Here is a 16831-nt window from a genome sequence, read left to right as displayed (position 1 = left end):
TTGAATGTGTTGGGTTTTTTTCTTTTCTTTTTTTTTTTTAAACAAACAAAAACTTTTTGGTAGGTCGTTTTTAGACAGTCCGATTGGAGAAAGATTATGGCTCAAAAACATTCAGGTCACAGCTAGACAGGTGACCCACTATGTACAAATGCATAAGAGCGCTATGCATTTTTTGTTGTTGCTTTGGAGAGCCCAGTGATGGATCTATCAGCTTTGCACCATAACCAGACTGTTGTAACAGCAGCGTGTGTGCGCGCGTTACGTCTGTGTATATATGCATGTGCGACTTTTTGTGTGCGAGTACATGGCGTAATAACACTGTCCGAACAAGCCAGCATCTCTGAGCGTTTGTGTGCATGTCAGGGAATCTGGTATGTCTCTCTGTGTGTTATGTTACAGGTATGCCTATGATCATGTGTTATGTGTTGTGTGTGTGTGCGTGTTAGTGGTGGAGGGGTTACTCTACAGGCCGGAGGGGGGTTCGGGGGAGGGGGGCTAGGCTAGCTCTTCTCACCTGCTGTGCTGTGCTCATGGCGCCCTGTCTGGAGGTAAGCTCAGCAGGGATTGGCAGGCTCCACGCCTCCTCAATACTAGGAAGCATTTTACTTTTACTCGGGAGACTACCTTGCTGAAGGTTACACAATTGAGCCTAGGAGAAATCGTGTAGAAAACACATTTGGGAAAAACAAAAAAAGAATGAGTAAAAAAGGCGGGTTCCGAACCACCTTGAGAGAACCTATAGTATCAGATGCTGTGTTATGTACCATAAGGAATGTTATCTTTACAGCAAGAGAGAGTACTGACTTGAAGTTCTGTGCATGAATATTGCCAATGATAGAAAAAAAAAAATCATAAGGGAAATAAAAAAATAAATAATTTCAAAACTCAAATGCTTGGAATAAAAAGCTGGAAAGTCAAATGCCATGATGAGTATGCTGTAAAACTGGTGAAGATGCATGGCATCTCAGCCACATGAAATCTCTTTTCCACAGCATCAATAATAACAAAAAAAAAACACCAGACACATCTAGAACACAAACCATTACATAAGGATTCAATTTAAACATATAGACATCTCCAGTGCGTGGATGTAAGGCAAAAATCAGCATAGCCAAACTAAACAAAAAATAAATAAATCATACTTCATAAAAAGGGAAATCATAAAAGGGAAAAAAAACACACCAACAACACAATCAAAACCACCCACAACAATAACAATCATTGCATATAGCAAACAACAACAACAACAATAACAATAACAACAACAACAGCAACAGCAACACCACACATACACACAGATATCTGTGAGTCGAGCGACTGCACAACAGCAAGAGAGATAGAAAGGCCAGCCCTACTGTGAGCCACGTCTCAGGGGTGGGGGGCAGGTGGGGGTGGGGGGACTGAGCAGAGAGGTGCTCAGGCTTTACCTGCAGGCATTTAATGCGCGCGGCCAGGGCGTTGATGTTACTGCAGGACTTGCTGCGCGTGGCGTTGATGTAGCACTTGATGGCGTCCTGCGGCTGGTTGCAGGACTCGTAGAGCGTGCCCAGGTCCATCCAGGCTGCCGCGTGGCTGTGGTCCAGCTGCACGGCGCAGATGTATGCCTGCAGAGCGTCCATGGGCTGGTTCTGTTGCTGATACAACACACTGGAGGAGGGGAGAGAGAGAAAGAGAGAGACAGAGAGAAAGAGAGGAAGAAAGACAGGGAGAAAGAGAGGAAGAGAAAGAAAGAAAGAAAGAAAGGAAGAGAGAAAGAAAGAAAGAAAGAAAAGAAAGAGAGAGTAAGAGAAAGACAAAGATAGAGAGCAACATCAGGAAGAGAAAGATAAAAACGTGGAGGACAGAGAGGGTAAGAGGAAGACCGATAAAGACCAAGACAGAGAGAGTACACAGAGAAGGAGAGAAAGAAAAGGCAGAGGCAAAGATAAAAGAGGTGAAGTGGGAGGAACGGAGGAAGAAAAAAAAAGAAATTAAATTTAAGGTGGGAGCACAAGGAGGATTGAAAAGGAACCGGGTGAGTAGATGGAAGAAAGATCGAGGACACAGGGGGAGAGAGAAGGGAGAGAGAGAGAGAGAGAGAGAGAGAGAGAGAGAGAGAGAGAGAGAGAGAGAGAGAGAGAGAGAGAGAGAGAGAGAGAGAGAGAGAAAGAAATAAAGAAAGAGAGAAAGAAAGAGAGAGAGAGAGAAAGAGAGAGAAAAAGAAAGAGAGAGGGAGGGAGAGGGAGACACAGGAGGATGAGGACAGATAAGACACAGGCACATTTAAGGAGAGCAGAGTGAGTGGCCCAGACTTCAGCGATAAGAGGGGGATGTCCGAGAGGAAACTCCATGGACGCGAGATGAGAAGAGTACATGGGGAGGCCGACTCAGGCTCCTGGTCGGTCAACAATTGAAACCAAGCCCCTCAATCCAAGCCCCTCAATCCTACGACCCACGACTTCTTTCCTTCACTCAATTACGTGCTCTAGCCACCCATATGGCCCCACTTCCCAGTCACCTGCAATTAATATTTTAAAAATCTTATCTTTCACTCTCCAGCTTATCAGGGTTGTTTCCCCCTCGCCATAATTGGGGAAGTTATTGCTCTTTTTATCTCTGGGGCTGCCAACCCCCCCATGCCCTTCCCCTCAGCCCAAACCCCCCCCCCTGCCCTTCCCCTCAGCCCAAACCCCCCCATGCCCTTCCCCTCAGCCCAAACCCCCCCCATGCCCTTCCCCTCAGCCCAAACCCCCCCCTGCCCTTCCCCTCAGCCCAAACCCCCCCCTGCCCTTCCCCTCAGCCCAAACCCCCCCCTGCCCTTCCCCTCAGCCCAAACCCCCCCCTGCCCTTCCCCTCAGCCCAAACCCCCCCCTGCCCTTCCCCTCAGCCCAAACCCCCCCCTGCCCTTCCCCTCAGCCCAAACCCCCCCCTGCCCTTCCCCTCAGCCCAAACCCCCCCCCTGCCCCGCCTTCCTGGCCTACTGGGACCCCTGCTGCTCCTCCACGTCTACTCCCACAGGACAGCAGAGACCCTCAGCGCCTGCCCTGCCCCCACCTGAGTACACCCACCTCCACGTCTACTCCCACAGGACAGCAGAGACCCTCAGCGCCTGCCCTGCCCCCACCTGAGTAGACCCACCTGAGTAATCACTCCCACCTGGGCATCACCTCACAAACAACCGTTACCAATCACTTCACCCCTCACTACACAAACAACGTTGTTGTGTTCAATGTTTACATTAAGGTGTTTTCCAGAAAGGGAGAACACCCTACATTTCCTGTAAGGCACTGAGCAGTACATTAAAAAGTCAGGAAGTGAGCGGCTTACCCTATTGAGCACCATGTGTCTGCACTGGCCTCTGATTTGTCAATAGACTGCCGATAGGAGATGAAGGCGTCCTGGACCTTCCCGATACTGGAGTAGCACCTGAGGATGGACAAGACAGTGGAATGGTCATTCAGAGGTCAAAGTTCAAAGAATCTGTAACTGTATTAAATCCCATATACAAGCAACCAAACACTAGCCTAGAAATCTAGACGCGCCCCTAGCGGCAGCAAATTACATTTGCTGCCAGGGCTAGTCTAGCAACTCTCCGTTGGCTTGTGAGCTCCAGAAATCGAAACTTAATCAGGCATTGAAATCGTGTATAGAGTTGTTTGGTGGGCTTAACATAATGATTGATGGCAGAGTTGCAACTGATTGGCTTGAATTCCCTGCTACTTGAAAACAAATATCCTATTGTGTCCTATTGCGTGCAGAGGGAATTTGAAAGACAACTGATTATCCCGCTCCTCGGACTGAGCACTACGAACGGTGAGTGCCCAGACCCTACATTTTAATGTGGGTCTGGCTCGCCAGGCTAACCAAACACACACCAGAGCCTAAAAATACAAAATACAACAAAGAAGAAATCCCACAAATACTGAAACCAAAAGAAAACCATTGGTATAAATGAGCGCACACAAAAACATAGCAGCAGTAAGGTATATGCAAATGATACACGCCAGCTCAAATTGGCCTAACGAATCATGCAAAGTCTATTGTTCAGCCTCACCCTTTTGCTCAACACCCCTCAGTCACTGGCTTCAGTGCAGTTGAGGACTGTCTGACTGCCCTATACTCATGGTTATTGCTCTTCTATGACTGCCATCAGCCAATGGCCTCAACTTCAAACACAACAGTGATAAGAGACTCATTGCAGGGCTTTATCTATGCACGGTTCTCCATGCTCTATCTGGCGAAATACCCCAAGCACCAATAGTCATGCCAGCCTGTACACACTGAGAGGGTTGTGTGAGCCAACCGCAGAAGTTTACTTAGCTCTGAGAGAGTTAAAACTGTGATGTGGTTGTTCAGAAACCGCCACCCATACCACCCAAGACAGTAACACAGAATGACCAGCGCAAGTGTGCAAAAGAGTAGCTTACAGAGCAGAATACTTCACATGTAAAGGCCTTGAAAAACGTTATGTTTTTCATTATTTTATTACATAGAGGCAGCATATTAAAAATGTTAACTTGACAGATTTAAATCCACAACAGAAAAGTTTAGTCCTTTAGCACACTTTATCCAAAATCACTAACAGTTTTTTGAACCCCTGGTGTTGCATGGTCCCTGTTCTACCAGACGAGGAACTACAGCAGCTGTGGAAGAGAAAGTTCCAACGTCTGCCTATTCTGCTCTCCAGGAGACAACAATCCAAAGGGCCATTTCCGGTTCACGTGCCAAGTACTTCCTGCCTCATCCTTCTCCTTTTCCTCTACTTCCTGTTTGAGTACAACAGAACGGAGCCACACACACCGGAGCAAACAATACAGCAGACAAATCCGGCCAAGTCTCCAGCAAACCCACACCATGAACACCAAACGTCTTTTGCAAAACCATGCCGGAACATCCACGTAAATTATAAAGTCTACATGATTTATAAAAGGTGACGGAGACAAACGCTCAAAAAAAAAAAAACAAAAGGAAAAAGAAAAAAGCACCATGAATGCCAACTCTGTTGGACTCCCCAATGACAAAATCAGCATATATTTATATATAAATAAATATGCTTCAATGTACACATGTTCAACCAATAGAATGAAATACACCATGAACATTAGAATAAACACCTTTTGACATAATCTGCGATATAGAGCGTTGTTCCTACCTGCCCAGGAAGTACCAGGACTGTCCCGAGTTGGGGTCAGCTTCCAGGGACTTCTGCAGACACTGGATGGCATAGCTGTCCTTGTTGGCTTTGTCCCCGAGCTGCTCCACCGTGTGATGCATCCAGCCTGCAGCGGCACCCCATGAAGAAGAGGAGGAGGAGGAGGAAGAGGAGAAAGAGGAAGATGAGGAGGAGGATGAGGTGGAGGGCAGCATGGTCAGTTTCCAGGGTACTGAGCAACTCTGCAGGTAGACTAACTCCTGTCTCCACACAAGTTCCTGCTGAAGCCGATCTTGTCTACAGTTAGGCTAAGACCGGAGCGTTATCTTTTCCTGCTCTCCCGCCCTCACATTACATGCTCTCTCACACAGGAGGGGTAGCTGCCTGACCAGCGAATCAAACCCCGACCTGATGAAAACATAAACAAATAAATAATTGAAGCCGCCAGCAAATGGTGTGCCTGCTTTCAGTCGCTGTGCACAATGGGAGGGAACGAGGGTGTGTGTGTGTGTGTGTGTGTGTGTGTGTGTTCCGTCTGGGCGTACTCTGTCCAAACAGCTCTTTGCCTTGCGCTTCCCTCCCACCCAAGAGCGGTCGTCAAGGGAGGCCAGACAGCTTGTGCACACAAACACACACCATCCTCCCCCTCTCTCCCAAAACGACCCCAACTCGTGTCTCTCACTCACCCTCTCCCTCATATTCACCCCAACCACATCCCCCCCCCCCCCCCACACACACACACTTGCACCCATTTTGCACACACCCTCTCTTAACACCTGTGGCAAGCCTGGCGCCCATTGGAGTGTTGCCATGGCAACTACACTAGCGCCAACAAATGCAGGGGGAGGGAAAAAATGGTGGTTTATGACAGGGTGTGTGTGTGTGTGTGTGTGTCTCTGTTTGGAGGGCTTAACATTCTGGGGAAGTGTCTGGTGTGTGTGTGTGTGTGTGTGTGTGTGTGTGTGTGTGTGTGTGTGTGTGTGTGTGTGTGTGTGTGTGTGTGTGTGTGTGTGTGTGTGTGTGTGTGTGTGTGTGTGTGTGAGATAACCTGGCGAGCCAGTCTAACGACAAGTTGCATCAGACAGTCATTTGAGACTGGAGTGTGAGGTGTCTGGAGAATTAGTCCACAATGTGGAATATGGGGATTCCAAGCAGGGAAGGACTAATTTGGGAATACTTGGTTGTTTGTCTTTGCTCTATGTACCGACATGGGATGATGCAATCCAAAGGGAGTTTACCAGCACACCTCCCAATCAAAAACCATAATAAGCAACTATAAATATATAAACTATAAATACCAAAAATATTCCATTCATATCAGATATGTCATCATCAAGCCATAATCATTAACAAAAATCAGGCTTACATGGTACATTTAAACAAAACCCATCAAGATTCGCCCTTCTCCCCATTTAACAAAAAAAGCTGATAGCCAGAATATTTCTTTACCCAACATGAGAACATACCCCAAGTTCCACACCATCCGCGCTTATAGGCAGCCACTGAGTAATCAAACAACTAGAGTGCAAATTCAGCCACTCGTAGTAAAGACGTCCAGATGCACTTACCCAGTTGTTGGAGGGTGGTCGCCTTCACCTGTGCCGGAAGATTCTCCGTTTGTAAGAGAGTCTCGTACGCTTCTTTTGCAGCACGGTACTTCTTCTGCAGAGAGGAGCGGAGGGAGGGCAGAGAAGGAGAGAAGAGGAGGGTGAGAAACCAGAGGAGTTGACCATTTTTATGACCGTCCAGTCTGGACACAAAAGGGGCCCCTGAGACTGACCAGCACAAGGGGGGGTGGGGGGGGGGGGGCTTTCAAAGTGTGACCGTGGAGGAAGGGGGCAATGATGTTAACTAGCAGCGAAGAGAGGAGGGGGGTCATCAGACACTATGGGAGGGTCAGTCTGGGACATAACAGTGCAGACAAGACTCAACAAGTCGGACCGCTTTAGTGTCTGTGTTCGTCTCCGTGTGTGTGTGTGTGTGTGTGTGTGTGTGTGTGTGTGCGCGTGTGGGTGCGCGTGTGTGTGGGCGTGTGCGCGTGCGTGGTTGGGCTGGTTGCCCTACGGCGTTGTATCAGAGAAACCTGAGAAGACCACTTAGAATAAGTGTTTGTTTTTCTTGCTGACCTTGAGACAGGCAGAGTCTAAGCCCAAGCACTTAACAGGATCTTGGCTATAGCAGAGTCAAACACACAAACACACACAGTTGTCTTTCCACAACCTGTCTAGGTTTACTAAAAGCAGCATGTCAAACATTTCGGTCCGAATGTTTGGTCTCTCCAAACACACACAAACACACACACAGCCAACTTCACTTCACTCTGATGCAACTTACAGACTCATTTTAGAAACTTGGGCAGGTTACAAATCCTTTTTGTCTGTGGCAACTAAGCGAGATTCCAAACGACTATTCAACCAAAAGTAAAAGCCAAATAGATGAGGTCAAAAATAGCAAACATGAAACATAAACAGAAACCCAGTGACCTGGATGCATCAAAAACGGTTTTCTGTAATCTCGGTCACGGTAAGAGTACACACACCATTAAACCGCTGCGCCTTACAATCAGTCTATAAATCAACCATGTTTAAGTCACTGGTAAGAGTAGAGCAGAGCTTTAGGAAAGATATGCTTGATATCTCCCATCAGATACCAAAGGAGCACCTGGGAAATGTAGTCACAGTTCACTGGTGGAGAAGTTCCATAATCACATGCCTTTAGACCAGAAACCACCAGTCTGGTGGTTGCCATGGTACAACAGGACTGCCGAGTGCCCTGGGACTGAGCATTTGATTGGCCAGTGAATGATTAATGACTAGGAAGTGGGAAGGGTCTGGCCTGGAGCTCCATACACTGCACAAGGCATCTTTTCCATTTTTCTGTGCTATGCCAAACTAAACTTGGATGTCCGAATTTAGCTTGATAAACTATGAAGCTCTTGGGAAAAAAAAAAAAGAAAAGTACAGAATCTCAACTCAGAATTTCCAACCTGTGGCTTAAATTCAGATTTTCTTTTTTTCAAATTTCTCAACCCATGATTGTGACAGATACAGTCACTATATCCGCTGTAGTTTGCACGGAGATATTTATACAATGTGGAGAAATACATTTTCAAAAATACGTGTAAACAGGGCCTTAGAACAACACGGGCAATACAGAACCCCGACACATTCCACAGATATCCACAAGTGAAGCTGACAAAGTGGCTCATCTTCATCAACATATTAGGGACTGTGGTATAGGGCCCCCTATAAATCCATGGTAAAACTGGACACTCAGGGGAGATGAAGAAAGGGCTGTGTGTGTGTGTGTGTGTGTGTGTGTGCGTTGAGGAAGTAGAGGTGATCTTGCATGCCCTGATGCTGGAGGGCAGTCTCTAGGGTAACTGCTTTCCACAAGGACCCCTCTCCTCTCTGTCCCGTGTTAATTATTTACCACTTCCCCTCCATGCCAGCAGCCAGATGCTGCAGTCTCAACGCCTCAGGACACACACACCACACACACACACTTTAAGCTACTCAGCACCCCATCTCATCAATACCCTTAATCCTTCTGTACCCTCTAGATATTACAGACCACACCAACATTCTTACCAGCTTTAAGACAATAAGCCAGTTGTAAAAGACAAAAATGGGCACATCTGTTTAAGCTAGTGTGTAGTGTACACTGATTGTCCTTACCTGAATTTCATATAAGTGAGCGATGTGGAACTGGACTGTAAGATAGAGAGGAGAGAAAGAAAAACGCTGTTAGCAAAACTATTCTGAGAAAATGAAAGGCTAGCAAAAGCCCTTTAGAGAACAGGAACACACTTATCAAGGAAAGGAACACGGCCAGAGTAGATTAAGAAATGGAGCCTGCACAGGCGAGAGGGCTGTGGTGGTGTGGAGAGGGCTTTTTCCATTAGTGCACCTCAGCAGCTCGCTATGAAAAGCACATAAAGGTGTACATGCTGATTGATGGAGAAATAAAGCAAGGTAGGCAGGGTTAGAGGGAAGGGGGGAGGGAGAGGGAGTTAAAAAAAAAAAAAAGTGAGGGAGAGAGAGAGTGAACATGAGCGAGAGATATGGAAGGAGTGCAGGATGGACTGTAAGGGAGGGAGAAATGGAAGGAGGAGAAGAGTGAGAGAAATAAAGACAGAGAGAGCAGAGAAGGTGATATGGAGATACTGTACATGTTGGGGGGGGTGGGGGGGTCGGCTTTGTGAGATCTCTGCCTGCCTGCGCCAACCTGCGCTGCCATTACTGAGGAGTGTCCTATTACCGCCTGGGCGCATGGAGCGCCGCTCCAGCCAGCCCCGTATGGCTGTTACCATAGCAACAGGCTGTCTCAGGCAGCAGGGAAATGGCAGGGAACAGCCACTTCAGATGGAGGGAGGGAGGAAAGGAGGAGAGGAGGAGAGGATAAAGGAGGAGAGGATAAAGGAGAAGATGAAGTTTGGGGTAGTTAAAAGGGGGGGGGTTCATGTTTAGGAAAAGAACATTGAAATGTCTAGCCTTTGCCATTGAAATGTCTAGTCCAATGCCTTTGGTTTGCAGTGGTTGTATCAGGCAGACATGCTATGTGGGGACAAGACTTCTGAGAAAACTGAGGGCTGTTAAATAATGCAGGCAGGTGGCTGCCTTCCGCAGCGAGCGTGTGTGCGTGTGCGTTTAGAGAAAGAGAAAGATAGGGCCTGTTTGCTGGTACTTACTTTCAGCTTTGGACAAAGTGCAGGGGTTCGAGTCAATCAAAGCCAGCTGAAAATGCTGTGAAGAGACAGGGGGAAGGAGATCATTAGACGAAAGAGACACACATTGGTACGCCACAAAAACAACATTCAACAAAAAAGGCTCTCGAGGGCACAATGACACTCAAGTGATGACTTGAAAAGCTGAGAGTGCCGTGTTGAGAGCACCAATAAGCTAAATCACACAACCTTTTCACATTAGCAAACCCATTTCAGCTCTGTAGTGAATCCCAGATTACGTTACAATTGAGCGGAGTGTGCTACACATACAAACATCAGAACCATGGTTGCTAGGTGACTGCGGACCATTTCATGACCTTTAGGATGGGCAGCAGATCATAGGCATTAAGACTCACGAGAGTGGTTCCCACATCAGACAGATAGTGGGAGAAGCAGGTACATTACCTGTGATCGAGCGTGTGTAAGGACAAGAGCTCTATCTCAATGAATTGTGAAATGCATACATATTTAAATACTGGACACTGGAAAATCAGGTGAACAGGTGATCCAGTGTTCCAAGCAGAAGACACAAATGGCTCACAGCCATGGAAAAGGGCTGACACACACACACAAGCTGCTGCTCAATCACCGACATTACATGACCTTCTTTGCATTCAGAAAGAAAGTGACACCAGGAGAGGGGGAGGGGGCAGGTGTGGGATGTCTCCCGGGTAACTGATGAGAAGTCCAGGGACTGGAGAGGGGGTTAAGTGCAGAGAGGGGGGATTAGAGAAACAGTGAGATGAGAAAAAAAGAAAGAGGGAGAAGGAGAAGCTGAGAATCAGAGAGCAAAAGAAAAGGAGAGACATGAAAGGAGGATGAAGATACGCCGAGGAGCAGAAAAGGGCAATAGTGTGTGTGTGTGTGTGTGTGTGTGTGTGTGTGTGTGTGTGTGTGTGTGTGACGGTGTGTGTGTGTGTGTGCGTGTGACGGTGTGTGTGTGTGTGTGTGCGTGTGACGGTGTGTGTGACGGTGTGTGTGTGTGTGTGTGTGTGTGCGTGTGTGTGTTCCATTCATCTCATACATTCATCAGCACGTCTAATCCCCACACTCCTCCTCCATTCATCTCTACATAGTCCCTCTGTCCTTCAGTCCCGACAAGGACAAGACACTTCCTCTCTCGCGCTCTCCTTCTCTCACACACACACACACATATGCATCCCATAATACAACTGTGTCAGCTGTTTTCCAGGCCTACAAGAACAGAGCTCTTCCACTGCCCCACTCCTTACCCATATATGGGCGTTACCTTTACCTGACCTGCAGCCAGGTGAAGGTGGGCAGCCAAACCACCAGCATCCCCATCACCATGGCTACCATAGCCATCTCTCCTACCCTGATCTTGATAACCAATCATACATCACCATTCTCCTTTACCAATTCTACAAGGACCATCAGCATCATTATCATCTTCCTCATCACATTCAGTCTTCATACCAATTAGCACCATGGCCCAACTTCAACCAGCTGTTAATTAGCGTTATTATCTCGACCTCCTGGCCCATCAGCGCTCATCGCCTTCATCTCTCGTCCACAGCGGCACGCTCTTCCAGCTGCACAGGTGCGTTGGCAACAGCAGGCTCAAAGTGAGCGTAGCGAGGGGGGGGGGGGGAGCGCTGGCAGAGCACGCTGCCATTAAGTATTCAAAAGCTGACTTGCTCTGCCATCAGGATGCTGCTCAGATCAATAAAGACGGCTGGCGCTCAGAGAGCACGCAGAGAAACACGAAGGGATAGAAACACACACACACACACACACACACACCTGATACTGAAGTGGTGTCTTTTCAGATGGCCTAGGAATGGTGGAGAGAGCCGGTGAGGACATCTACGGGTCAATAGTATGCTGGGGGGGGGGGGGGGGGTCACGCGTTCATCTCTCTGATAAAGCGTTTTTTCCTCCAACCAGCCACTCAATGTCAGACAGATCAAAAACCCCAGCCACTGTCTCATACTACAGAGCTGCCATCGAGCTCAACACAAACCAAACGCGTGACCCCCCACACACACTCAAGCCCCCTCAACACACCGTGACACACATACACAGTCACACAAACACACAGTGCCGAAACAAACGTAAAGCCCCCCCTTGCCAGCTCCACCACACACACACACACACACACACACACGCATGCAAGCCAAAAATAGCCGTGACAACCAGCAGAGTGCCGGCGGCAGCCAGAGGACCACGTACGTTACCCAGCCGTTGGTAGGGATCTGGGGCTCTCCTCTCCTCGTTTCTCTCCTCCTCCTTCTTTCTCTGCCACCCTGTCTCTCCTCTGCCTGTTCTCCTGCACCAGTCGCTGTCCTCTTTTCTGCCTCCTCTCCTCCTCCTCCTCCTCCTCTTCTTCTCTTCCCTCCACTCCTCTCTTACTCTCCCTCTCTCCTCTCCTCTGCCTGGGCGCTTCACTGGCTGCCTGATACTGCAGCAGGATCACCGGGCTTCTCTCTCTCCCTCTCTCTTTCCCTCCCTCCCTCCCTCCCTCACTCACACTCTTCTCTCTCTCCCTCTAATACTGATTACTATTCAGCAGAGCACTGCAACCGAGAGATCACACTCTCAGAGAGAGAGAGATGGGGAGAGAGCGGGCGGACACACACGCACACACACACACACACACACACAATACCTCTAGGCAGACAGATTTCCCCCTCCCTCCCTCTGCTTCACCCACTTCATAATCTTGGAGCTGTAGACTAGTGCATCTCCCAGCTCTCCCCTGTCTCCCCCCCCCCCTCAGCATGCCTCCCTCCCTCCCTCCTCTCCCTCCCTCCCTCCTCTCCCTCTGCAGGAAATCAGCACGAGACGGAGAGAAAAAATAGAGTGTGAGAAGAGCGAGCGGAGCACTCAAGTACAGCACTGAATCCCCAATGAAAAAAAAAAAAAAAAAAAAACACAGCAGCAGCAACAGAGGCAGAAGCTGCACACCACAGAGCCCTGTGATCATCCAGACAGATGATAGAACACAAATGTGAGACAGACAGACACACAGAGAGACACACAGACAGACAGACAGAGACACAGACAGACAGACATAGACAGATAGACAGACAGAATGAACAGGAGAGATAGACAAGGAGAAAAGCAGTGAGATGGGGGAAGAGCAATGACATGGGAGGAGTGAGAGAGAGATGAAAGGAGGAGAAAAAAAAAAAAAAAGGAGATTGGAGCGTATGGAGGAGTGAGGGCGCAGCGCAGTGTTCCCATGGGGCCCCGTCCCTAACTGAGCAACAGTAGCTCCGCCGAGCAGATGCACGGATTCTTCAGCTCACCTCTCCTCTTGTACGTGACACTAAACAAATCATAAACACCTCGTCACACTGCTTTGAATATACAAATGCTCAAAGCATAGCCAGCCCCACACACACGCACATCATTGTCAATGAAGATCCTTCATGGCTTCAAAGAGCCCCCACCCCCCCCCCCACACACACACACACCCCTTCAAGCCATGAATGATATAACTGAAGACACCTTACAACTGTCTGCATGCAGGGCATCAAAAAGCCTGACAAACTACCTGGCAGACACTTCTGGGAGAGGAGTGTGTAATAGAGACAAAGTGATTAGGGAAGGAGGTGTGTGTGTGTGTGTGTGTGTGTGTGTGTGTGTGTGTGTGTGTGTGTGTGTGTGTTTGGGGGGGGGGGGGGGGGTGTATAAAGGAGAGGGAGAGAGATAGGAGTGTTGGATAGGGTGCTCTCATATCACTGCTAGGAGAGCCGTGGGTGCAGCCCACTGGGCGATGGCCGCTCTGAGCGCGCAGCCTTTGTTCCACTAACTGGGACACACACAGGCGCAGTGTTATCGCAGCGCTGGCACGCAGCCAACGCTCCTTTTACTGGGTTCAGACGGAGCACGGAGGACATGCTGCACGTGCAGCTATGGCAACATCTTGGCCTCCACTCGCCCAGCTCTGCACGCACGCACGCACGCACGCACGCACGCGCGTCATTTAAGCCTCCACCCAGTACCCCCCACCCTACCCTTCTCATCTACCCCACCCTTTTTTTCTCCACCATTAGCACTCTTCTTCAGAGCCGGTCCTCTCATATAGCCCCTTTGAGGGGTAAATTCTAGTGAGGTGGGTTCAATGTGAGGTTGTCAGAAGCAGTTGCGTAGTCCTGCCTGCTATGCACGTGTGCACACGCGCACCCTCTCCCTCCCCCTCTGCCCCCGTCTCTCTGATGGACAGAGGACAACAAAAGCTATTAAGAGAGAAGCCCTGCGTTTATAGAGCTCTGCAGCCCGGCACTCTTCAGAACATGCACAGCTGGACGACACACACACACACAGACACACACCCCCCTCCCTCCTAATCCCCGTTACATAATTTTCTGAAGGAGGAAGCCCCGACGCAAAGCATATGAGCCTAATCAGAGATTTGTTAATGAGTGGCATGGGCATCTGACCACACACACACACACACACACACACACACTTAAAGAGAACACAACTCCATATGCTGCGACACACACACACACACACACACACGCACGCACACACGGGAGGAGATGGGCATCTTATGGCTCAGGCTCCACGGTGCCCCGTGATGTATGTGTGATAGTACGTTCACACAAACAGTGGTGGGGGGCGTGAAAGTGGCCGGCAGTCACTTCTGCGAAAGCAGAGTGTGTGTTTTGAGCAGTGTGGCCGCGACAATAAAGTGACAAATGATAATGATGATGAGCAAGGACACAGATCCAACCAATTCAAATTTAGATGTGCCACAGTTCAGAGAACAAAACATTAATTTTAGTTCCCACCAAACATTGGTACCGTTTAGTGTCTGCAATAACAAATATATTTTTGGAGAGACAGTTTGGATTTGTTTAGCACTTGTTCTCAGAGTGTGTAACATGGTGGGGAAATTACAAAAAACAAAAATTTCACCAAACAAAAAACATCCCTAAATTGACCAATGTGTCTGAAACTGTTGTGCTTTTATAAACTACATTTTGGTGGTGAGGCAGTTAGACTGATTCAATGTTGTCAACAATCTCAAGTCAATATTTAAGCAATCGCAATTTTATTTTATTACTTCTACAAAATAATATACCACGTATGAACACTCCAGCAGACTTCTGGAAAACCTACTAGCCTCAAAGGCATTGGTAGTTTCGGTGAATTGTGGCCAGCCTGGTCGCCTGTGGTGTGAGCGTACGGTAAGGACACTGGAGTCTCATTCACAAGTCTGATTCAGTGAGGGAGAGCAGAAGGGTGGGGCACTGGTAGGAGGAGGGGGGGGAAAGAAAGAAAGAAAGAAAGAAAGAAAGAAAGAAAGAAAGAAAGAAAGAAAGAAAGAAAGAAAGAAAGAAAGAAAGAAAGAAAGAAAGAAAGAAAGAAAGAAAGAAAGAAAGAAAGATATGACCACTCTTCTCTTCAAGCGACTGGGCCAGATGGCAACTCAGCACGGCCTCAAACACACACACATACATACACACACTCAAAATCAGAGCATGTGCAAGGAAACCAGCGAGACAGAAACAAACAGACACATGCGCACACCCACAATCCTCTCCAAAGTCTAATCTTCTAACTTCACTGCCAAGCCCACTGTCGTTTGCTAGTGCAGTAGACATAACTCAGGCCAAAACCAGAGTGCGATCTCTGTTAGAGGTCATACACCTTTGTCTAACTGGACCGCTAAGGAGTTTTAACCAAAATTGTTCAAAATCACCAGCATTTGGATAAGTGGCCTGTGACAAGTCATCACTATTGTGCAAGATGACCGTCAGACAGATCTGTGACAAATTGACTCATAGTCAAACTAAACTGCGACTCATGGTCAAACTGACCACTGAAAGAGTTGAGGCTAAAACAATTATGAGAGCTGTTTGAAAATAAGTCAATAAACCAATCAATGGCTGCAGGTCAACACCAAAATCATACGCTACCAAGACTACCTTCCACCTGCAGTTCTGTGATTTTCCTTTTAACAGTAACTGATGGGAGGGGGGGGGGGGGGCAGAAACAGGAGGGTGCTGAGAGAGAGAGCACAAGGCTCACAAAAGCAGCCTGACAATAAATAATTAGCAGAACAGCAGAAACCTGCAGCAATGTAATTCAGCAGCTATCAAGCCACTGGGGAGAAATGAGGAGGCGGCAATAAATACAGGGACCATGATCACAGAAGACTGCTGGGGCTGGGACACGTGTGAGTGAGTATTGACAGAAGGACAGGAATGACTTGACTGGTATCAAAGCCCTCAAAAAGTTCAATAGAGAATGGCACAGACGGATACGACAGAAGAGTGATGCTTAGCATTCAGGACTATTGACTGGGGTGGGGGAAAATATATAGATTCAAAAGTATTGATTTCATTCTGCCAAGTTGGAGCAGCCTTGAATGGCAAAGTAGTTTTCAGAGGCATTAAATAAATATTCCTTAGTCTTGAGACATAGCAGTCAAACACCCTTTCAGACAATGGTTAAGTTCATGAATCAATTCAGTGTGACAGGGTGTGTGTGTGTGTGTGTGTGTGTGTGTGTACACGGTCAGTATCTGGTGGGTGTGAGGTGAATGTGTGTGTTCTGAGAGAGGTGAATGTGTGCATGCCCTGAGTAAGGAGAGGAGGTGTGTGTGTGTGTGTGTGTGTGTGTGTGTGTGTGTGTGTGTGTGTGAGAGAGAGAGAAAAATACCTTCAGGCTTGACTCGTAGTCGGTGTTGACCTTAAACATCAGGCCGAGCCGCAGGTGGATCTCCTTGGCTCTTGAGAAGCCCGGGTCAATGTAGAGCACCTCCTGGAAGGCCTTTATCGCCCTGAGATGGACACAAAGGGAAGAGATGGGAGAAGGTGAGCTCTCATCTTGTATATCTTAGCTCCTGTTTGAGAGCACAGTCCCTGTGCCAGTGTAGAGAGGGATAAACCTAGAGACACCTCGCAATGCACCACCCAAAGAGACATCTGCCAACAACCAAGACAAATAGCTTATCAGTAAGATCCATTAAAAGGACATCATGAGAGCTGAACAAG

The 16831-nt window shown here is 48.1% G+C and overlaps 1 protein-coding gene across 6 annotated transcripts in view; it reads right to left on the bottom strand.

Moving 5' to 3' along the window:
• The window catches only part of kdm6a (lysine (K)-specific demethylase 6A), a 74501-nt gene that overhangs the window by 29200 nt on the left and 28470 nt on the right, over nt 1–16831 (bottom strand). For 3 of the 6 annotated variants that reach the window (XM_042084710.1, XM_042084706.1, XM_042084707.1), the window contains 8 exons: nt 16497–16617; nt 9822–9876; nt 8809–8843; nt 6700–6793; nt 5132–5258; nt 3307–3405; nt 1428–1647; nt 515–649 (listed from right to left, as the gene is read on the bottom strand). In XM_042084710.1, the coding sequence (XP_041940644.1) occupies nt 515–649; nt 1428–1647; nt 3307–3405; nt 5132–5258; nt 6700–6793; nt 8809–8843; nt 9822–9876; nt 16497–16617 (886 nt within the window). Of the gene's footprint in view, nt 1–514; nt 650–1427; nt 1648–3306; nt 3406–4562; nt 4899–5131; nt 5259–6699; nt 6794–8808; nt 8844–9821; nt 9877–16496; nt 16618–16831 lie in introns of those variants that run through there. The other 3 variants (XM_042084708.1, XM_042084709.1, XM_042084711.1) reach the window with 2 other exon arrangements.

The sequence above is a fragment of the Alosa sapidissima genome, chromosome 2 (genome assembly GCF_018492685.1).
Source record: "Alosa sapidissima isolate fAloSap1 chromosome 2, fAloSap1.pri, whole genome shotgun sequence".
Classification (NCBI taxonomy): domain Eukaryota; kingdom Metazoa; phylum Chordata; class Actinopteri; order Clupeiformes; family Clupeidae; genus Alosa; species Alosa sapidissima.
The sequence above is the reverse complement of the archived record's forward strand: the minus strand, read 5'-3'. Positions and strand labels throughout refer to the sequence as shown.